General features: G+C 37.1%; 2 protein-coding genes across 2 annotated transcripts in view; both read left to right on the plus strand.

The window, feature by feature from the left end:
* LOC139978581 (uncharacterized) overlaps nt 1-5,206 on the plus strand; it is a 50,457-nt gene extending 45,251 nt beyond the window's left edge. Inside the window, exons 4-5 of the mRNA XM_071988917.1 lie at nt 244-449; nt 3,118-5,206. Of these exons, the coding sequence (XP_071845018.1) occupies nt 244-449; nt 3,118-3,231 (320 nt within the window). The 3' untranslated portion in view covers nt 3,232-5,206. The remainder of the gene's footprint in view (nt 1-243; nt 450-3,117) is intronic.
* Nucleotides 5,207-13,782: 8,576 nt separating this feature from the next.
* LOC139978586 (uncharacterized) lies at nt 13,783-23,283 on the plus strand. Its single transcript, XM_071988928.1, has 4 exons — nt 13,783-14,073; nt 18,092-18,430; nt 18,745-18,953; nt 21,181-23,283. Exons 1-4 carry the CDS (start codon nt 13,953-13,955, stop codon nt 21,301-21,303), a joined length of 792 nt encoding a protein of 263 aa, XP_071845029.1. The 5' UTR covers nt 13,783-13,952; the 3' UTR covers nt 21,304-23,283.
* Nucleotides 23,284-24,393: the final 1,110 nt, after the last annotated feature.

A 24,393-nucleotide genomic window follows, 5' to 3' on the forward strand; every position in this document is an offset into this window, starting at 1 on the left:
CGGTGGAGGCTGGGAGTTTTTCACTGTTCTTGATTTTCCAACTCATTACGACTTTCATTTTCATATATTTTCATATATATATATATATTTCGCAGACTCCATTTCGTATGTTCGAATGTTTAAGTGAAAAGAAGAATTGCATAGCAAATGCGTTCTTTTCTTCTTTGTCAGAATGTCAATTAAATCATCGAGATTTATTTTTTATAATAATGCGTAGATGTTTTCTTTGCATTTTTCGTTTAGAATTAGAAGAAGGTCTCCCCTCGTGGATGTATTTAGTCTTCGATGTGGCTTTATCCTTGCTCCTATTTGTCTTCATACTCGTGTTTGCTTATTTGGCCTACTACTTCGCTAAGCGAGGAAAGACGACTCCGTCCACCAAACTACCCCCTGACTCCAAATCCAACCCTACTTACGAGACCTATGTCACCCCAATCGAAACCACACAGGTAAGATAGTAATTTCTTTTCTTTACAAAATGGTGATTTGTTTGAAGAAACAAAAAGGAGTGTGTCAATCTTAAGTTAATTTCCGCTCCTAAAAAGATTAATTATTCGACTGTATTCCACTTTCCGTCAGCTTCGCTTATTCTAACTCAGACAAAAGGATCAGTGCATTTTACAGTGCAATTATTGATGGATGGATGGATGCATGGGAGGCGATCACGGGGGTGGGTGGGGAGGACGGGGGGGGGACATGTCCCCCAATATTTTAGGTGGGGGATATAATATCTAATATCCCCCCAATTTTAAATTTTGGTGGTATAGTTTTTATGTGTGGCTATAAATAGAAAATAATGCGTGAGATTATTTATCCAAATCCTATTTGGCGGTGGCTAAAACTTCATCCAACACATGCTGCATTAGGTAAATGACTCTTCGTGGTCGTTTCTGTGATTTCATGATTATTATCATAATGTCTGTACATCCCTTGTGTATGAGTGTAAGTACGTACAATCATATATATGATCCACATTGATATGGGTTCACTGGGTTTCCATTTGGCCTGTTTCCTACAAGATTGCTATCTGCAGGCGCGTAGCCAAGGGGGGAGGGGTGGGCGAAGGGGGAGACTGCCCCCTCGAGCATATTTTTTATGATATCCAAGTCTTATATTAGCCGTTATAAGAGGTTTTAATATTTGTACACCAATAAATTAACTGTGTCTGAATTTTCGAAAATTCCGTGACCAACATTCTTCATCATACTTCCCTCTAATCGTGCAATTTTTGACCGGTTTGTTAGGGGTTGAAGGGGATTTTCCATATTGGTTGTCCATAGATGAAATTTTGTGCAACATTATGGGTATGTTTTGAAGTGAATTTATTATTCAAATTCTGAACAAATAATGGGTTTACAACTTTGAAAAGTGGGGCTGACGGGTATTGTGGACCGTTACGTAGTATTACCTACAAAAGCAATGATTCACATGAGATGCAATGAGGTCGAACATGATGTGTGACTGGTGACAATCTTGAAAAGGGTTATGAATAATAAAAAAACTATTGGCAAAAACTTGGTTCTCAGGCAAAATTGTACATCTGTTGGTCATTTTCAAGCCCGAAAAGTGCCATTTCCGGTGATTAGGGGGCTATCAAAACCAGAAATGTTCTTGTACGCTGCGCGCCAACCAAATATGGCGCTCCGCTTTGATAGTAATTCGCGCCCCCGGGTAACAAAATCAAATAGCATTCCATCCCCAACATTCACTTCGGACAACTACCGGTTCATGTCTACTAAACATACATGATTCATTCATTGCTAGGAACTCACATAGTTAATGAACGGAGGAAGTGGGGGTAGGTGACAAGGTCCATCCCTTTCCCTCCGCCCAATTCAAATCGTTCTGGTTAACAATTACATTTGCACATTTTGGAGAATAAAAAACATATTTGCTATCATCGGTTTGCAACCAAACTCTTTCCCCCAGTTCAACCAATACCAAGCCCTTCCCACTGCCCCCACTTTTCTCCTCCACAAATGTCTCCCAATATGATTTGACTAAATTTGGACGAAAGGATGTTTCATTAACGGCATCAGATCTGGTGTGTGTTTGCCTCTGTAAGGCCTACTGAGCCTCCTTGTTAAATGACGTCATTCAGTCAAGGGTTCAGAGATAGAATAAGGTGACCATAGTTTTTTTCCAGGAGATCCGGGGACATGTTGACATCAAGGGTCAGTACCTACACTGTACTTTGAATAAAAGTCATTATGATGGTCACCCAGTGGTTTGGTTGTCCCAGGTTTCCAAAAATGTCGAAGGTTAATTACAAGCTATGAAATTAGTCAACGATCTGGGTTGCCTATTTTTTTCTGTGAGTCACGCATGAAATTTATGTATGTAGCCTAGTTGTAAACAGTTACTGAGCTCAACCTAAGTTCCAGTTGTCTCTAGGAATAGGCAGCCAGACAGGCAAACTTGAACTAATTCAGGGCATTTTTCCAAACTTCATGAATATTCCAGGGAAAGGCACATAAACAAGGAGACAATTCCGGGGTACCTATTAAACCGGGAACGGCACATGACATATGGGGACTGTCGCCGAAAATCGGGGATGTCTAGTCATATAGGTCATTAAAACGTTCTTAAGCTTTCACAAACTGACCAAAACGTTTTTAACTATGTAGAAAAAGTGCAGACTACCGTAACCCCGACTACCGTAAGAACAATGGACTGCAAATTTTGATTGACCTTTGCCGATGACGCTTTACGGTCAAAAGTCAGAGATCAAAGGTCACTAAACCCCAAAAATGGGTTTATATTTGTTTAGCCACAACTGTACCATAATTAATCACGAAAACTAACTGATTCCGTCTAAGTTATCACAATTTTAATTTCTACATCGTATTACATTTCAAAGGTCAGTGGAGTTTCAAAGCTTACAAAAACCCCGCTGTGTAGCAGCAAATATGACCTAAAACTGTAAAGGTCATGTTCTTCAAACTTGGTTGGTGTATGCTTGTAAATATGACATCGTGATGACATTGTACAGTCTTTGGTCAAAGTAATGGCAACCGACCAAAATTCGTAGATGAAACCTGCAACTCACTGGATCGCCTAATTGTTAATGTTTATATTTTAAAGTTAATCACAATATTTCTTCTTCTTATTTTTTAGCATGACTACTCCGAGTATGCCTTGGTGGAAGGAAAAGCATCGGAGGAAGCAGAAGTCATCAATATGGCGATTGTAGAAGATAAAGAGGGTTCTACCTACGCTAATATGTCATAAAGACAAACCAAAATGGCGGAATACTAGTGAAACGTATTTTGTTCTATCAGATCTAGTTGGAATAGATCTAGTCAATGTACTACATAGGTTTAATATATAATGCGTATATGTTGCGTTGGGTTGTTATTTTGATCATTACATGTTACATTAACACATAATATATAGGCACATATAATCAACCATACAGACACCTTAATATGACACTTATGTATGCGCTAAGGATATAATCATCCGGGTTTTTTTTTCGATGATGCAGTTTTCACCTACATAATCTAGCTTAAACAGAAGAAGTTTTATTTCCTTCGAATTTCATGTCAGGTATATAGTTTTATCGCCTTTGCCGAAACCTTTGAGCAGTTAGTGTGAACATTTATATTTTATATAGTAAATTCCATTTTGTAAGCCTATTCTAAACAATAATTCATGACTAAAAATGTCATTTCTGGTTTTCATGGACTTTACATAAAAATCCACACATTTAAAGGTTAAATGTTTCCAGACTGTTCGTAGGCTCTACATTAATGTAAATGTTTATACACAAAGGGTGAACATGTCTCTCTCCTTAACTATTGCACAACATACAGGACGAACAGTATGCAATTCACTGTGTATGTTAAACATAAATCATAGTGACCTCCAAAGTATAGATTAACTATATTATCACCCAACTAACGGTATAGAATCTTGCGCATATTCTTCGGTACTATACTTCACTTAAATCGTTTCGCGTTTGTTTGTACGAAATTATCTCCCACGACGTAAGTTTAAAACATATAAAGGGGGATGGCCGTTGACTCGTTCAACCGGACTCCCATGTCAGGTGGGGGAAGGGGTCCTCCCAGAAGCCCCCACCCCTCTACCAAAAAAAGAAGGCATTTTAGACGTCATATTTGGCGGTTCATTGGGTCTATACGTGTGTTTTGTGTGTGGAAAGAGTCGTGAAAGTGTTTTTTTAAAGGTTTTTTTTTATAGCTTGCCAAGTGTCAGTCACATTTGAATATGACCTACGACCGCATTAAATAAGCCTATGATCAACACTATTTGCTTAAAGCTGAGGAGGCTATTTAGGCGGCGAAACTTGCAATTGGCCATCTTCAGTATTTAGTAGTACACTGATTCAATTATCAGCAGAATATGAGTGCATGAAAGCCACTTGATGGCATTTATATAACCACTATAGTTCCTTGTTTTAATGGAGCCTGAGGGGAAGTAAAACCTATAGTTCCTTGTTTTAATAGAGGGGAAGTAAAATCTGTTATCTTCAGATTTTGGTATTTACGTTCGCCTTGTTGTATCAAGAGTGTCGTTCAGGTGTTCCTTTTCTCGGTTTTCTAACACGACAGCTTTATGGTTTGTTACTTTTATCTATGATCTCTGACTTTTGTAAAAGCCAGCCTTTCTTTAAAGTTTATTTTCCCAAAAAATGAGCGTATTTTAAATTAGCAACTAATTAATGTTTCCATTAATATCTATAAAAGGCACTTTCTTGGGGGTGTACGAGTATTGATCATGCAATTCACAAATCTCGAATTTTCAAATGTATCGATATTGTCTTTGTTATTTAGAATCAAACCTGCAGACTAACGGTACACCGTATAATCAAAACAAGGAACTGATTGGTTATAGGATGTTAATATGAATTTAATTACCATTTAGTACAATCAACTCAAATAGCTACTGGTGTCAGAATATCCTTTGGTGCGAGTGTATTGACCGTTTAAGTTTAACTTCTGAGATTTCAAATTAAGGTGCTCTACTTTGAATAACAATCATGTAAGAATTTTCTGCCTGAAGCATATATTGTACTGCCTAGCATGGTTTTGGTAGAGCTGTAAAAAAATATATATATAAATATGGGTAAATATATGGGAAAATAAGGCAAAATTGCAGTTTTACAGTTTTGATAAGCTACTTACAATACACAAAAAATATTATATTGACAATCAAAAGAATATAAAATATATGTTTATTGAAACAAGGAAATTTCATGTCTTTCCTTCTATGGTTTATTCCGGATGTCGCCAAATTCGAGTACTACAAAGTTCTTGTATTACTTGTATATTAAAGCTTTACGTTAGAAGGAACATGCATAAGCTGTATTCTGTATTGATTTGATCCTTACCACTTATATTTAAAAAGAAATCACACAATGACAACTATCTTGAACGGTAACAGTATGCTTAAATGTATACTCAGGGCTCTGTCTATTCCCCATACATCGGAATGACATTGCGATGACCAGTGATATCAACGTTTAATGCTACAACTTAGATGTTTGAAAGGAACGTAATATATAACATAGGATTTAATCAGATTTGTTTTACAAAATTGCTCCACGCGGTTCTTAGGAGAAAGATAACACCCATGACGAAAAATAGATTTCTTGAAGTTCTCTCTTGCGACACTGAAATTCGACCGGAATACTATGTGATAACTGACGGCTTGTATGAATAATATTTGAATTCGGCACTATACCCTTAGATTAATTTCCCTAATCTACAGGCCTAAGAAAATGATTATCTCGGAACTCTTACTCGACGCTTTCCGAAACAACATATTACACAGACTCATAGGTCTAGAACGCATCTTCTCGATCATAACAAATAATAATATAATATTCTTTCCGCTTCAACCTTCACGACGCACAATATTGAAAATAGCAGAATACTGCCAGCATTTTCCGTACTCGTCCTTCAAATATATTTTACTTATTCATAATGACCATCTCTGCAAGCAGATGCGTGCATTTTAAATCCTCTGAGAGAGTAGCTTCATTTTCGGTGTGAGGATTACCTAGACATAAACGCCCTGTCCATGAACCCAAATAACACTAGGCCCTAACGAGCACCATCCCTTTTTCTTTAACTTGTGAATTGACCGTGTGACAATTAAGGGAATATAAGGCGAGTAGTCTATCATGTACATGTACATCCGGCAGTATTGCTACACTACCAGACAAAGATTCCATCTCTAACGTCATACATTACATATATCTATATGGCGAACTTTAAAGAGGTCATGACACGTAAAATCCAACTAATCGAGAGTAACTTCCTCTAAATATATGAGAAAATCTATGTTCAAAACTATTCTCAAGGACTAATTAGAAATTATCGTTTTAATATTCGCATTGGAACAAAGACTTCTGAAAAATGCGATTTCAAAACAAGACAATGATGACGTCATATTAGGAACACAAATGCCAAGCCCAGGCATGTACCTGATCCGCGACGATCATACCCTCACACCACACGCACATTTACACTGAGAGCACAACCACTGTATTACGCTATTTCGTTACAAATTTCAAGTTTTTTACAATATGTTGTAAATATCCGAGAGAAATTCCGGTCCGTTGTGTTGTTGGGGGCTGCAGTAATGTCATATCCCATGCAAATAGCCTTCATCGATGGCCGAAAGACGAAAAAACACTGCGATTATGACCAAGTTAGTGCAGAACACCAGCGCCGATTTCACTTGGCCTTGCAAGTATACAGCTCTGTATTAAGCGAACACTTCACGGACGCAGACTACGATCCCTTCTTTCTTATGATATAAACAAATACGTAAACGAGTCGTTCTTCTAAAAACTCCGAAGACCAGATCGGGGAAGAGGAAACCTCCAGTTGGGCAAGTGGCGATCCTTTTGAGGAAGCGCAGCCGAACACTAGTACTAGTATTAGCGTTACTACACTGAAGTCGCAAGAGACGAAGAGTTTTTGCTCTATCATCTGAATTAACACACCCTTCATTGCCCTATTGTGTAGTAAGCTATGTGGTAAGCTTCAGAAGGGATGGCTTACATCGTCTTGTGAAAAATCTCAGTGCCCAATTTATTTCTGGAATATGCTGGGTCAATTAGTTATGGCAACAATATTCTTATAAGTATTCCAGGAAAACCATTTTTTCTTGGGGAGGGAGTGGGGGTGATAGGGATGGGTCAAAATAAGTAGTTAAAAAGACTTTATTCCAAAGGGTGTTTAAATCTCACAGCGATTTATTTTAAACAGTCAAAGAGCCAAAAATTCACACAATGTAGTTCATTCAAAATCAGTTCTAGACAGGCTGGACAATACGAACAAGCCTGTGACTAAACCAACATTAACAACAACCATTGTATTATATGACATAAAAATAAAACTGTACTTTCCATAGACAATATCATTTTTAAATTGCACTGATGTAATTTGTGACAAAGGGGGTTTAAGGAAAAATAACTTACATGAAATTTTTGGCTTTAAGCCTAAAAAACAGATGCATGTCCATCGCTATCAATCGTTGTTGTGACAAATTAATTAGAATAAACCAGAAGCAAATACAATAAAGGGTAATTTAAACCAAGAAACACTGCACAACGCAAATCACATGGAACAATGTTACCCACGCACGACGACATGTACAACACTGTCGCGCAACATGAAACACAGCATCACACGCATTAAAACAATCGAAGACCATTAACAGGGTGTACTGCTGAGTTTCTGAAGATAGATTGTTAAACAAACCTGCTGCTGAAGAAACAAAGTCTTAACATTCAAGAGTTCTGCTGCCTCCATTGGTCTTTATTATGACTTTCCGCAAATATCATTGGAGATATGGATATTTTGACTTCCAGATTAAAGGTACGATCGAAGCAAACATGTCTGGGAGGTAAATGCTCCTATAAAGGTCAATCACTTTCACTTATGCACATATTACATGACATCATAGTCACGCCAATGTGTCCAAATGCTTCCAAACATGCCTTCTTTTTTCATTGTTGATGTTGGGTCTGGAAAATGACCATTTCTTCCTTAATTAGAAGTCTTGAATTTCAATATAACAACATTGAGGGAACACTGACGCATTGATAATCCAACACAATCGTAGAATAGAAAAGGTGCTTCTGAAAGGATTTCTCAACCAAGGCTTCCAATACGATTGAGTTTTCTCATGGCAACTTGAATTCAATGTACTGACCATTGACTGGAAACTCACTTCTGATCCTTTGTACTACACATGATGGTAGCACAACCCTGACGTGTCTTGCTAGGAACCCCCAACACCATTGAACCTGTTGACGGTAGGCTGTGTATATGTACTGCCTGAAATACAATTATGAAAGTTCAAATGTATAAATGTGGTGGGCCCATGATGTCCACAATAACAAGCAGTGATACAATGTACAGTTATGGTTACATTTGTTATGAATTTACACCTTCTATGTTACATGAAACATTCTTTAGTTTCAGACAATTGATTTGCAAACTCCAGGCCTAAGTAATAGCCTAACAATGGGCATAAAATGACACATATGCCTACCTAACATCGCTGCATAATGCAGTTTACATCCCCGAGCCAACTTTCAGTATTCAACCAACCCTACTAGTACTACGCAGAATACTGTAAATGTATGATGTACTCTTATTAGCAGCACCGGTGTAGTACAACACATAGCCAACATACTGTACATATGTGTTGTAAGGATTCTATGGTTGTTAAGTCACCGTAACAAAACCAACAATACGGTTTCGGCAGTTCCGCGAATTCCAACGACACATACAAAGAATGTACTGGATTTTTTAAATAATTTTGTTCGTTACAAAATTCTTTCCACGTTGTATGCTCCTTGTAATAGTTCCGAACGGTTTTCTTCTTCGATATGTTATGGAGCTTCAATTTCGGCTTGTTTTACAGGCTCGAACTGATACAGTTCTTTGCCTAACAGTAACACCCCAGGTCCACCCTCAACGTTCGGTTCAATATGAGCATGATCATTGCCTTCACTCTCTGCTTCGAATATGAGAAAGGGCACTCTAATTCTAGCCCAATTTCACTGCCTGGTGAAGAACCACTATCACTTTGAACTTCGGTTGCCGCATTTGTTTCTAACTCTGCCATTCCACGGAAAATTTAGATTTGATTTCGCGCTGACTTGATATCGATTGTTTTGTGTATTTATGTATTTATGTACACTTGTCATATGTGTAAGTTACGTGTATATATGTTCGGAGGAAACAGCGAGAGCAAATCATTTTGTAGCGACAAGAAGAAAAATTCACTTGCAAGCAATGGAAAGATAACATTTTCAGAGCGCGAGGCGCGGTTTGGGGCAAGTCTTCAATGCCTTTTACCTAGAGAGTTTGTCTTTTGGTAAGAGTCCTTTCTAGTTCAGTGCACATAGTTGAGCTGATTTAGTTTCTTTTGTATGTTGATCACTCCTTGGAACCTTTTACCAGCATCACACTAGTAACTTCCAAAAGATCAGGTTTGACCAATTATCTGTAATATATCTGATCTTGTTCTGAAAATAGCCTTAATTTACATTTTGTTAAGACAACAACACTTCCTTTTCTTTGTCTTTTTGCTATTCTAGAACGGATGCCAGTCCCTCAAGAATCACTTCCGACAGCTATCGATTTCTGTTTCAAAGCAATGTACATTTTGGACATGGCTTACCAGCCTTTATGCTGTCTTGTGTGGCATTTCATTCAAAATGTGATTTATGAAATCAAAGAAGAACACGTGCATAAGCGATCTTAGATCATTCTTGGCGTTAAAAAGTAAGTAGTGGCTTAAAAGGAAAGAATTGTAAGCAAGATATTCATGGCTGATATTCTACAAAGTTCAAAGGATATTGATGCCACAAAAATACTGCAGCCACTTTGTATGCAAAGGAGCTCCCTTGGTACCTACCCAGACATTTGCTATTTTAGAACAGAGGTCAGTTCCTCGAATCTCTTCTAAAAGCTGTATATTTCTGTTTCAAGGCAATGTAAATTTTGGACAGGGCTTATCAACCTTCATGTGGTCTTGTTTGGCAGTTCATTCAAAATGTGATTTATGAATCAAAGAGGCAAATGTTGTATTAGAGCATTCTTGGTCCTGAAAAGTAAGAAGTGCACTAAAAGGAAATTGTAAGCAAGAAGCTCATATAATAATTGTAAGCAAGTTTGTATAATATTACTATTTTAAAATTCACACACCCGATAGCATCATCTTGAAGAGCCATGGTATAAGTCATAACTTTCCTTATTAATTTTTTATTGGAATCCCGATCTGATCAACTGATCTTTCTTGAGTTGGTAAGGTTTAATGTAGCTAAATTTCATCTACACATGTATCTCTATTAATGGTGAAGATGTAAATAATATAAATTGAAATACTGGAAATAAGAACAATGCACTGGCTGCAATGTACTGGATGTATCATACATATGTCTCTAAATATAATCGTGTACAACACATGTAAGTGATACTCAATGTAATTCTTAATTAACTGAACGTTAAGGTAAACCTTCATCTATCAGATCATGATTGTTGTTTAGATTTATAGATTGTTTATACATTAATTGATCTATAGTTACATGTGTACATATTTAGTGTTAATACGGTTCTTCTTGAAGAAGGTCTGATAGAGCACAGCTTAGAAGTTGTTAAATCCAAGCACATTTGTGTGTTTTTTATGTTTGTATTTTATTCACATGGTACAGCTGATTATTGTTTTCGATAAAAACAAGTTCTCAAAACGTCATCCACCTGGCTTCTGTCATGTAACTGTTGTTAATTTCTCAATATTTTTCAAGGAATTGTTTACTCTTTGCATTGATATATATATTCCAATGATTGTTGCAAATAAGGCCTGCATGAACAAAACACAAAACTGAGGATTATTTCAACTACATTAAGTAACATCCACGAGGACTGAGGATCTCATCCGTCACTGTCCAATGAATTCCATTCGCTAACGTATATTGGGGCAATGAAGGCTCATTTGACTCCCCAACCCTTTTGTAATGGTGAAAGCCACTGCCCAATTTAAATGTAGTAATTGCCCAATACAATGATTCTTAATTCCCCAATTTAATGATCCCTACATTTGTAAAGTTCACCAATCATGGGCATAATTTACACAATTAATTTAACCAACAACTGTTGGGTACAAACTTCTAGTTATTTTATTGGTTAACAATGTTACCCAACAACTGGATAAAGCCGTGAACCAACAGGTGTTGGTTAAATCATCAATAAGTGGGATTTGGCATACGTAACCAGTGTTGATTAAGGCATTGGTTAATTTTTTAACCAACTGTTTTTAGAGTGTATATGTATATACAGTGCTATGCTACTGATGACTTCAAACCAATAACACAGGATGATTGTGAACGATGTTAATGCATGAACTGCTGCTTAACTTACGTACGATAGCAATAAGCTGAACGTTTGACATCAGTAGTAAAAAAGTCAAATAGTCAAAATTTAAGATAATAAGCAGAAATTTCGGTATTAAAGATTGACTATTTTGCTATTTCTTCACAGCTCACCACAGATGGTGTTTTCGTTTGCGTTCGACTTTCACAGTACAAAGTTCGAGATATCTTCGTATCATCCCCGACCCTAGTGGCGTAGCTAGAGTTGTAGTTGCCCGGCTCAAAGGTGAATCTGGGACCCGTAACCCTTGCTTCATCTAAACTGTTCTTGACACAAATCATAAGCATAAAACACACACATATAATAATAACACATAAACCGGAGGAAGAATAAGGCTAATTCGATTGTGCGATCCCCATCTGTATCTTTTCTTATTTGTTTGCGCGCTCGCATGAAACGAGTGATGTACTACTGAGCGCAGATTTCATCCACAGAATTTGTCAAAAATTTTGGTTGGAAAAGGAGTAAAAAGCTGATATTTGATATATCAAGGCAATTCACATTTCGGGTGAGTTAATAACACCGTTGCAACTTGCATAACAGTTTACTGTCCCGCACGCGAAAAAGGGGATCTTACGTGGGAAAACCCTGTTCCTGTTTCGTATAACTAAATTCCATATTTCTTAAATTCAGACTATTCTTAAATTTAGACTAGTTTCGGTTCTTCGCCTACAACTCTTATAAAAGCTGTTAGAGAAATACGACATACTATGACAAGGCAAGTTAGTGTCTTTCAATTATTCATGCAAAGACATGACTGCTATGGTTGTGATTCGTTTCGCTAACAATTTTAGAACTAAACCTCAGAGCCACAGGGTCCTGGGTGAACCAGTTGAATGAACAAAACCAACGTACGGTACATATTGCGCACGCGTAGACATGCTCTGTTTTAATGTGTTGTTATGTTTAGCAAAACACGGATATTATAGTCACAAACTAGCGAATGATGCCAGAAACAAACACCACGACACAGATACAGATTTATAAACACTTCTTTGTTATTTATCACAATCATACACACGTACATAACAGGTTATAATATATATTAAGCACATTTAAGGTTCCCGAGTTCTAATGCCACACGGGTCTCCACAAATTACAAGTTTAGCACTCATTCGGTACTGGAGCACTACTGAAAGAAAAGACATTGCTTTGATATCTAAAATTCAATTTTTATACATCTCGACCATCTTTTGCGAGTGCATCTCATTGTGGTGTCCATGTAACATTTAACTTACCTCCAATCCTTAAGACGGAATGGATGTCGAGACGAAAGCTTCAGGTCACGTGATTTTGCTACACAATGCACAACGTAGAATACATAAGTAACTATTAGCACAACCTTACGAATTACAGACCTTATATATAGTCTGAATATGTCTCAGAATGCACCATTTGACGTCCCAGCATTTATATCCGGGGAAGGATTCCCGGCTCCTCTACATGGGCGTCGCCTTCGATGACCCCAGGGCCACACCCTCATATATATAACCATTGACTCTTCACTGGATCTTACATAATGGTTCGCATCCTATATGTAAATCAGTCGGAGAAGTACTCATCCCCCGTCCCCCCCCCCTCCCCACCCATCCCTTCGCCCACACATTTTATATTACGTACATGCCAATGTCCGTAGGCATATGAAATCGAAAATATGGCTAGTGAGGAATTTTTGGTTTGCCTTTTAATGACCAGTATTAATTATTCACAATTATTTTAGGACTAACACGAATACACAATAAACACTCTCAGATTCTTCCTTTCTCAAGCTTACATGCATTATGTCGAAGAGGTTCGTCAAACCAACAAGAACACATGCATCGTCTGTCAAAGCTTTGGCACTCAGACATCATACGTAGAGAGTGAGGTTACAAATTCGTAACCACGTTTATAGTTTGTGATGTCACATAATTCTTGAACATCTGATGATATACATCCGAAATTTACGTCTTTTCTTTTGTCCAGTTATTCAACCCCTAGAAGACGGTAGTTGTTATCCTGGATGAAACAAGTCAAATGTAACGTCATGGGTAGCCATTCCTCTATGTCTACGATATGTAATAACATTTCGGATAGTGTAAACTTTGTCTAGTCTTAACGAAGCATTCACGAAATTAACCATTTTACAGCGGACATAGACATCTTGTAGAAAACAATCTCTTGGAAGTTCTGTTCCTCTTTGTGTCACAAAGTTGAATATTGATCTTCGACCCATTGGCTAAATACAACAGGAGTTTCCGGTACTGCTATGTATAATACCAGTTGGAATGTATTGCCCAGTCGTGTTACATCCTGCTTCCGCATGTGTTACAGTGACGTATCACATAGAAGAGAGTAGATTACTGTACTACACAACTACCGTTTAGTTCATCCGTCACTTCAAACTGTGATAGACGTGAAGCGACAACCTTAATATCCTCCCGGTTGAAGTCAAAAGCGATAAGCATACTGATCAAGACGGATAAACCATTACATTCATGATTATACCAGTTCAGATATAGTTGACCCATTGTAGTCTGCTTCTCAGTGAATATGGTAGACGTAATGACTCTGAATTCAGTAGCTAAATCGATGTTAGCCATGTTCTCTTATAGACTCATTGGTATCTTTCTCGTTACTGTTTTCGCTTGCCAAGCTCAAGTTATGGACGGAGGTAAGTCGACACTTTTTACCCCTTCCCTTTTGAAAACTATTTGTAGAACTGGAATATTAACAGTGGATGTGGTAATGTTGTCATGTATTCTCCTTGTGGCTAAGATCATGTGTAACATTATGTCCCCCTTGTAGGGGAATCGTGATAAACACATGACGATGATCACACTGTAACAGTCTTGATGCAAGGATGCTGGGTTGAGAACAGTCGGTTCGTTATTTGGTTTTTTGTGTCCAGGTTCTTTCTTGGGTGACTTTTCTTAAAAAAGTTTCTCATTGTTCTGCTACAATGAGTGTAAATTGCTAATGTTTTTTTTTTTTTTTAAATGAGTTCTGCAGATACTGTGGACCGTTGATGAATTTTTGAGCTCACAAAAATTAATACATTTATACTCAATATGACAACTTTCTCGCGGAAGTAGGAGACTTGTCAATTTTCCATTTCCTTACCTATGGTGGTCACAACGGTTTCCCATTTGGGTCAGTTACCGTCACATGACTTTGGCCTTAAGTAATATCAAGGGGTTTGTCCAACTCAGAATAGGTAACTTACATGTTTCCATTCTTGAGATATGAGATGTAGGTAGAAGTTTTCGCTGTATTGTCCTGTTTACTTCAGATGACTCATGACCTCGAATACGATTGATAAAATCCCTAAAACGGTAACATGATTGCAAAAGGTGTTAGGCGGGGTTGTACAGTACAGGGACGTAGCCAGGGGGGAGCAGGGGGAGCGACCGCTCCCCCCATTTCAGTGTCGATTTTTTTTTAAACTGCCGTTTTTAGCATGGTATTTTGTCAGTGCTCTTTTGATCTTGAATACTCGTCAGCTCCGTTAACTCGATTGTAATCGTAGTAACATTCACTCCTACTGATTCAACTACTTACTTAGTTTGGCAGATGCAATTAGCTAAATTTAGCTTATAGCCAATTACAAGCCTACAGTTGGCCACTGCGTAATAAAATACATATTGCCTACCTAACCGCACTCTATGGAATGTCACGAACTGTATACACAACAACGTCGACAACGTTCGTTCTATGAGTCGTCCTAAGGTGTTGCACGAACAGCATGTTATGAAGCTAAGCTAGCAATCGTACGTGATACGCACTTCCTGTAATAATTATTACACTGCTAATACACTGCGATAACGATATTTTTTTTAGGCCACTGCATATCTGGCAATATTACAAAATATGAAAGTTTATATCGTCCATCAGTTAAGTTCGTCAAATGTATTAAAGTCCAGACATTGGACAATAAACAAGAATCATCCTACTGGAAAAAATGTAAAAGAGCACTATGTTTGTCTTTCTGATATATTATGTAAAAGAACATGTAAAAGAATTCAAACAGGAAACAAAATCTGCTGATTATGATATCATATGATCAGGGCGTAGCCAGTATGTAGCACTGTAGGCCCGGGACTATATTTTTTTTGGCCAAGTTATCTTTTTTTTTTAAAAACACCCATAATTCAAATCGATAAGCTTGCTGGACGAGTTTAAGAGTCTATAGACAGGAAAAACTATTGAAATGAACGTAGCAAGAATATGGCTAAATTAGGTGACCTATTCTTCTGTCATCTAGACTGTCATTTCTATCGCGTGCCGTTTCATTCAACACTCTACTCGCCGAAAAAGACTAGGATCCGATCTTGTCAGTTTTTTAACATGTAGTTAAGAACCCGTTTACGCAGATAATATTTCAGTTGAGAAAACAGTTGAGAAATTTGCATCAGATGGCAATCGTCGGATACCTCTCGCCTTCTCTTATTAGGCTAACTTAAACATTTAATAGCTACAGTTGTATCAAAGACAATTACTGGCTATAGTTATATCAAAGACATTTCAGGCCTATCTTTGTATCTACAAGTATCAGAAGTTGAAACGTAAGACTACTCTGTACGTGTACCTAATTGCTAATTTTAAATACATTATGTAGTATTGAATTAGACATTTAATAGCTAGAGTTGTATCAAAGACAATTACTGGCTATAGTTGTATCAAAGACATTTCAGGCCTATCTTTGTATCTATAAGTATCAGAAGTTGAAACGTAAGACTACTCTGTACATGTACCTTGCTAATTTTAAATACATTATGAAGTATTGAATTACGTACTATTTTAACTCATTTGTTTTTTGGGTTTAAAAGTGATATTGAATGAGGTGTCTCAAGTTAGCAAGAGGCCAGGAAACCAGAATGAACACTCGGGAAGGGCCGTTTCCGGCCATCTGGGGGGTTTGTAAAACCAAAAATTTTCTTGTACGCTCCGCGCCAACCGATGGTGGCGCTCCGCTCAGATAGTCGTGCCTACAACTTTGAAAATCCATATCAATCGCAAAAAGTGCTCCCCCCCCCCTTTAAAATTCCTGGCTACGTCGCTGGTACAGTATAAAACATTACTATCTTAGCTAGCACTGTAGAAACGATGTGATAAGAAAGACAATATCGCACTGCACTATACTTGACATGGCGTCACTACGCTGATGCTTTAGATGATTTAGATAGGATATGTTGCGTATCGTCTGATTTCGTAAATGGACAACCATTGTTCCACAAGGGAGTTGTGACATTTGATCAATAAACAGTGTTTCCATATTTCAGAAATGAAATTCCCCGAATTGCGCCACTGCATATTCTGAAATCGGGTGACTATTTCCCAAAATGAACTGATTTCAACGGTTGTTAGCCCTGATTACTGTAGGGTATATTCGAACCCGACCCGTAACCCTAACCCCTAACTCTTACCCTTGTTAGTCCCATTAATATTTTCCGATATTGTTGTATTTCGGGGAATTGCCTTCTAAGTGGAAACACTGTCACGAACTTAATTTACACAATAGATCTTTGTACTTATTACTAGGGTTAAACTATACCCCATTGCCAAAAAAAAGGACCAACAGTATATGCACTTCGTAGTTTTCATTCCTGCAATAATAGAACGAAAACGTACAACAAGCATTCCTCTGCTAAATGTACTAACATTTTGTGAATATCACTTTTGAATAGTGCTAACCCAAAATTGCTCACACAAATTGCACCCGTACACAATAATAGAATGACATGTAACTTGTTTACGACCGACGTACCACAAAGAAACGTTAAAGAACAGAAAACGGAATCGGCTCCAACTATAGGTCATTCTCACATGTCGTATTCCACACACAAACTATTGAAAAGTTTAAAATTTCAAATCTGCCAATTAAGTAGTCCCTTTTAGAGAGAATGACAATGAACTACATAGCAGGCATGAATAACAGATAAATATTTAACTTTATCAAGTCTCCCACGGGTGGAATTATTTCCGAAAATGACGGGGAAATTAAGATGTAAGGCAGTTTGCTACTCACAAACCACAACGCATACTGGTTATGAATACTTAAAAATTGGCAAACAAATTTCTTGACCATTTGAATATGATATGTGGCCTACATTTATACATAACTGAAAAATTTACAGAAGGCGGCCATGTTTTGGGCCCTCACACGACGACAAAAAGAATTTTCTGAAAAACTTGGTTTACCACCGTACAAACATTATATCCACAACATTTCAGCAAATTTGAACGAACGCTCTAGAAGGAGTAACACTTGTTACGTTTTCTGAAAATGGCCCCTCGTGACCTCAAATGAAAATTTAGTACAGGGTACTGAGCTAGAATTCACACTTACATTTGTTAACATTAGGGAGTGGGAGAGGAGTGGGAGGGGGAGGGGGAGGGGGAGTGGGAGGGGAGGAGGAGTAGGAGGGGGAGTGGCATATTTTTATACAATGATTTGTTCAGATGAATAAAGCAATTGGTGGTATTGTCAGATCAGAATGATATAAACGCAGATAGCTGGATCCAGTTCAATCTTACTTGGAATCCAAAATAACACTTTACTAGTCACAGAAAAGTGTGTTCGAGTCTGGCTCGCAGTAATGAACAATCATTAAACTGTATATGATAAGTAGTGCAGTATTTAATATATTCCTGTCATGTCAACCTGTACTATGCCTTCTACATTCGTATAGATATTCGCATCGTGTCAGATGATCCTCGCGAGGGACACGTAGAGGTTTTCTTAGAGGATGAGTGGGGGACTATTTCCACAATCGACTTTGATGAGACTACAACCACGGTGGTATGCAGACAACAAGGATTTCACGGTCCAGCAGAAACGATTAAATCCACAGAGCATCTTGGACCCCTCAACTCACCGGAATGGAACATTAAGTGTTCCGAGGGGGCAGAGTCAATCCTTGACTGTGACAGAAGTAAAAGGGAGAGCATCGTCACAGACTTGTCCTACTCGTCCCAGCTGACAATTAATTCCTGGAATCATGAAAATGACCTTGGGGTCATCTGTAAAGGTAAGTCTACATGCATGAGCGTCTGAATGAAGAATACTCTGGGAATACGTTAGAGGATTATTACCATATTGAAGTTAGTATTAACAAAATCTTACATGATAACATTATCTCCTTAAATATATATATATATATATATATATATATATATATATATATATATATATATATATATATATATATATATATATATATATATACACACACATATACACACACAATGTGTTCATTTCTTCTTTGTCAGAATGTCAATTAAGTACATCGAGATTTATTTTTTATAATAATGCGTGGATGTTTTCTTTGCATTTTTCGTTTAGAATTAGAAGAAGGTTTCCCCTCGTGGTTGTATTTAGTCTTCGATGTGGCTTTATCCTTGCTCCTATTTTTCTTCATACTCGTGTTTGCTTATTTGGCCTACTACTTCGCTAAGCGAGGAAAGACGACTCCGTCCACCAAAATACCCCCTGACTCCAACTCCAACCCTACTTACTGCGAGACCTATGTCACCCCAATGGAAGCCACACAGGTAAGATAGAATTTCGTCTGAACGTAAAGATAGGAATTTGTTTTCTTTTCAAAATGGTGATTTGTTTGAAGAAGAAACAAGGAGTGTTTCAATCTTAAGATAAGAATCTAGCTAATTTCCGCTCCTAAAGTGATTAATTATTCGACCGTATTCCACTTTCTGGTGTGTTGTTCTTTATTTACTATATATCTATCTGACATACCACTTGCTACACATTAATTTCTTAGTTACGGCTTGGTTTGCCTATAAAGAATGGTTATTATGTGTAAATTGTCAGATTCAAATCACCAGGGGTGCATTCTGTACAATCATAACACTTTGGTCATTCGCCCTCAATTTCAGTTATACAAAACCAATTTATACGCATTCACATACCAGTGAATCACTGTGATCGAGTGGTACGGACTTCGGTTCGTGACACAAGATCCGGGGGTTCGTTTCCTACCTTTGTCTGATGTGTCCCAAAAGGACGAAACCGGTAGTAAAGTGGATTTTTTTCTGGTGTGTTGTTCTTTATTTACTGTATATATATATTTATTTATTTATATATATTTATATATATATATATATATATATGTTTATATATACATTGATGGACTGACAGACGGACAGATATGATAGATAGACAGACAGACACACAGACAGACAGGCGTGTGTGTATGTATATATACAGGCATATAATATCGATAACAGCTGTTTATCGTTCGTTGACCATTCAAGCATCATTCATCGTGAAGCAAATATGTCGTATTCTCCTTTACTTAAGGAACTGCTAAATTTATATTACAGTGCATGTAGCCTACAACTAAGGCTGCTTATACATTTAATGAGTGAAGCATACTATTAACAAGCAAAGCGCAAGGAGTATTCTTCATTATTTTTACATGTGAAAAAAACCTATTAACATTTTCGGTTTGTTCCGTTTTAAGCTTGTGTGTACATCAAATAGCAATCCATCCCCAACATTCACTTCGGACAATTGCCGGTTTCATGTCTACTAAACATACATGATTCATTCAATGCTAGGAACTCACACAGTTAATGACCGGAAGGAGTGGGGTAGGTGATTGGGTCCTTCCCTTCCCCTCCGCCCGATTCAAATCGTTCTGACAAACAATTACATTTGTACATTTTGGAGAATAAAAAGCATATTTGCTATCATCGGTTTGCAACCAAACTCTTTTTCCCAGTTCAACCAATACCAAACCCTTCCCATTGCCCCACTTTCCTCCTCCACAAATGTCTCCCAATATGATTTGACCAAATTTGGACGAAATGATGTTTCATAAACGGCATCAAATCTGGTTTGCGTTTGCCTCTGTGAGGCCTACTGAGCATCCTTGTTAAATGATGTCATTCAGTCAAAGGTTCAGAGATAGAATAAGGTGACCATAGTTTTTTTCCAGGAGATCCGGTGAAATGTTGACATCAAGGGTTAGTACCTATAATGAACATTGAATGAAAGTCATTGTGATGGTCACCCAGTGTTTTAGTTTCCAAAAATGCCCAAGGATAAACAGGCTATTAGTCAACGATCTTGGTTGCCTATTTTTTCTCTGAGTCACGTATGAAATATATGTATATATGTACCATAGTTATTATCAGACACTGAACTCACCCTAAGTTCCAGCTGTCTCTTTGAATAGGCAGCCAAACAGGCAAATTTGAACTAATTCAGGGCATTTTAACAAACTTCATGAATATTTCAGGGAAGGCACATAAATAAGGGGGACAATTCCGGGGTAACTATTATTCGAGAACGGCACATGAAATATGGGGACTGCAAACTTTGATTGACCTTTGCCGATGACGTTTTACGGTCAAAAGTCAGAGATCAAAGGTAATTAAAACACCCCAAAACTAGGTTTATATTTGTTTCACCACAACTGTAGCATGATTAATCACGAAAACTAACTGATTCCGTTTAAGTTATCAGGCTTCTAATTTCTACATCGTATTACATTTCAAAGGTCAACGTCGTTTCAAGGCTTAAAACAAACACTGTGTAGCAGCAAACATGACCTTAAACTGTTAAGGCCATGTACTTCAACCTTTGTTGGTGTGTGCAGGGAGTTGTTATGGAACAACTCCCTGGTGTATGCTTGTTTATAGAACATGTTGGTGACATCGTACAGTCTTTGGTCAAAGCTGCAACTCCCTGGATCGCCTAATTGTTGATGTTTGTATTTTAAAGTTAATCACAATATTTCTTCTTCTTCTTTTTTAGCATGACTACTCTAAGTATGTGGCAGTAGATGGAAAGTCATCGGGGGCAGGAGAAGACATCAAGATGAAGGACATGGCGATTGTAGAAGATAAAGAAGGTTCTACCTACGCTACTTGTACATAAAGACAAACCAAAATGGCGGACTACCAGTAAAACATAACATAACATAACATAGCCATTTTGTTCTATCATATCTAGTTGGAATGGATCTAGTCCTTGTACTGTTAATCTATAATGCTGTTTATGTTGCGTTGGGTTGAAATTTTGATCATTACATGTTACATTAACAAATAATATAAAGGCATATATATTCACCCATACAGACACGTTAATATAACACTGATGTATGCACTAAGGATATAATCATGCAGTTTTCTTTCGATGATGCAGTTTTCACCTATATAATCTAGCTCAAACAGAAGAAGTTTTTGTTCTGTGGAATTTCATGTCAGGTATATACTTTTATCGCTTTTGCCGAAACATTTGGGCAGTTAGTGTTAACATTTTTATTTGATATAGTACATTCCATTTTGTAAGCCTATTCTAAACAATAATCCATGACTAACAAATTTCGTTTCTGTTTATCATGAACTTTTCATAAACATCCACACAACTTAAAGGTTAAATGTTTTCAGACTTTTCGTTGGCTCTTCAATAATGTATTGTATATAGAAAAAGGGTGATGAACATCTATATCTATATATATCTATATTACACAACATACAGGGCGAACAGTATGCAATTCACTGTGTATGTTAAACCTTAACCATAATGACCAATCCTTTACACAGTGAAGATTAACTCTATTATCACCCAACTAACGGTATAGAATCTTGCCCCTCTTCTTTTGTACTATACTTCACTTAAATCATTTCGAGTTTGTCTGTACGAAATTATCTCCCATGACGTAAGTTTAAAACATAAAAATGGGATGGCCTTGGACTCGTTCAAACCGACTCCCGTGTAAGGTGAGGGAAAGGGTCCTCCCAGAAGCCCCCTCCCCGCTCCTACCCCCAAAAAATGAAATTTTAGAAATAATATTAAGCTGAGCATTAGGTCTACACGTAATTTTGTGCTCCTATATGTATTTTTTTTGTGTGTGGTTGAAAGGGTCGTGAAAGTGTTTTTTTCATTAAAGTTTTTTTTTTATTATAGCTTGCTAAGTGCTAAGTGGCAGTCACATTTGAATATGACCTACGACCGCATTAAATAAGCCTATGGTCAACAACATTTGCCTAAAGCTGAGGAAGCTAAAGAGGCGGCGAAGCTTGTTCTTGGCCCTCTTCAGTATTAGTAGTATACTGATTCAATTATCAGCAGAATATGAGTGCATGAAAAGCCACTTGATGGCATTTATATAACCACAATAGTTTTAGTGGAGGGAAAGTAGAAAGTTATCTTAAGTAGAATCTGTTATATTTATATTTTGGTTTTACGTGCGCCGTGTTGCATTGAGAGTTCCTTTTTCTCGGTTTTCTATCAAGACAGCTTTATTATTTGTTACTTTTATCTATCACTGACTTTTGTAAAAGACACCTTTTTTATGAATTTTATATCCCAAAAAACATGAGCGTAGTTTAAATTAGCAACTAATTATTGTTTCCATTAATTTCTATAAAAGACACTTTCTTAGGGATTAACGAATATTGATCATACAATTCACAAATCTCGAATTTTCAAATGTATCGATATTGTCTTTGTTATTTAGAATCCAACCTGTAGACTAACGTACACCGTTAAGTCAGAAACAAGAAACTGGTTGGTTATGGGCCATTTACTACAATCAACTCAAAAAGCTATACTGGTTTCAAAATAGACCATTATTATTCGTTCGTGCAAGTGTATTGACCGTTTTAGTTTAACTTCTGAGATTTGAAATTAAGGTAGGCCTACTCTACTTTGAATAACATTGTAAAAATGTTCTGCCTGAAGTTTATATTGTACTGCCTAGCATGGTTTTGGTGGAGTTGTAAAAAAACTATATATATGGAAAAATAAGGCAAAATTGCAGTTTTACAGTTTTTGATAAGCTACTTACAATAACCAAAATGACTATATTGACAATCAAAAGAGTGTAAATATATGTTTATTGAAACAAGGAAATTTCATGTCTTTCTTTCTATTGTTTATGCTGAATGTCGCCAAATTCGAGTACTACAAAGCTTTGTTATTACTTGTGTATAGACGGAAGATGCATAAGCTGTGTTCGCCATTGATTTGATCCTTGCCATTTATATTTAAAAAGAAATCACACAATGCACGATGACATCTATCTTGAACGGTAATAGTCTGCTTAAATGTATACTCAGGGGTCTATCTATTCCCTATACATATATATATATATATATATATATATATATATATATACGCCTACAGTGGAATTACGATCTTCCTTACCGGTTTCGAACCTCTGGACATACAATCAGCGTCCATAGCCTAGTGGTTAGGGTGTCCGCGTACAGAGCGGGAGGCCCGTGGTTCGAATCCCGGTGGAGGCTGAAAGTTTTTTCACTGTTCTTGATTTTCCAACTCATTACGATTTTCATTTATATATATATATATATATATATATATATATATATATATATATATATATATATATCGGAATGACATTGCGATGACCAGTGATACATACCAACGTTAATGTTACAACTTAACTTACTTAAAATGTTTAAAGGAACGTAATATATATACAACATAGGATTTAATCAAATTCGTTTTACACAATTGCTCCACGAGGTTCTTAGGAGAAAGATAACACCCATGACAACAAATAGATTTCTTGAAGTTCTCTCTTGCGACATTGAAATTCGACCGGAATACTGTGTGATAACTGACGGCTTGTAGGAATAATATTTGAATTTCGGCACTATACCCTTACATGAATTTCCCTAATCTACAGGCCTAAGAAAATGATTATCTCGGAACTCTTACTCGACGCTTTCCTTAACAACATATTACATAGACCCATAGGTCTAGAACGCATCTTCTCAATCATAACAAATAATAATTTTCGCTTCAACCTTCACGACGCACAAGGTTGAAAATGGCAGAATCCTGCCAGCATTTTCCGTACTCGTCCTTCAAAAAACATTTTACTTATTCATAATGACCATCACTGTAAGCAGATGTGTGCATTTAATCTTCTGAGAGAGTAGCTACATTTTCGGTATGAGGATTACCTACCTAGACATAAACGCCCTGTCCATGAAC

The sequence above is a fragment of the Apostichopus japonicus genome, chromosome 13, assembly GCF_037975245.1.
Source record: "Apostichopus japonicus isolate 1M-3 chromosome 13, ASM3797524v1, whole genome shotgun sequence".
NCBI classification, from domain to species: Eukaryota; Metazoa; Echinodermata; class Holothuroidea; order Aspidochirotida; family Stichopodidae; genus Apostichopus; species Apostichopus japonicus.

Bases quoted from the DNA above. Each gene is read 5' to 3' on its own strand.
- LOC139978586 (XM_071988928.1), top strand. From the start codon at position 13,953: ATGGTAGACGTAATGACTCTGAATTCAGTAGCTAAATCGATGTTAGCC. The intron at 14,074-18,091 runs GTAAGTCGACAC...ACATTCGTATAG, and splicing joins AGCTCAAGTTATGGACGGAG to ATATTCGCATCGTGTCAGAT. The intron at 18,431-18,744 runs GTAAGTCTACAT...TTTTTCGTTTAG, and splicing joins CCTTGGGGTCATCTGTAAAG to AATTAGAAGAAGGTTTCCCC.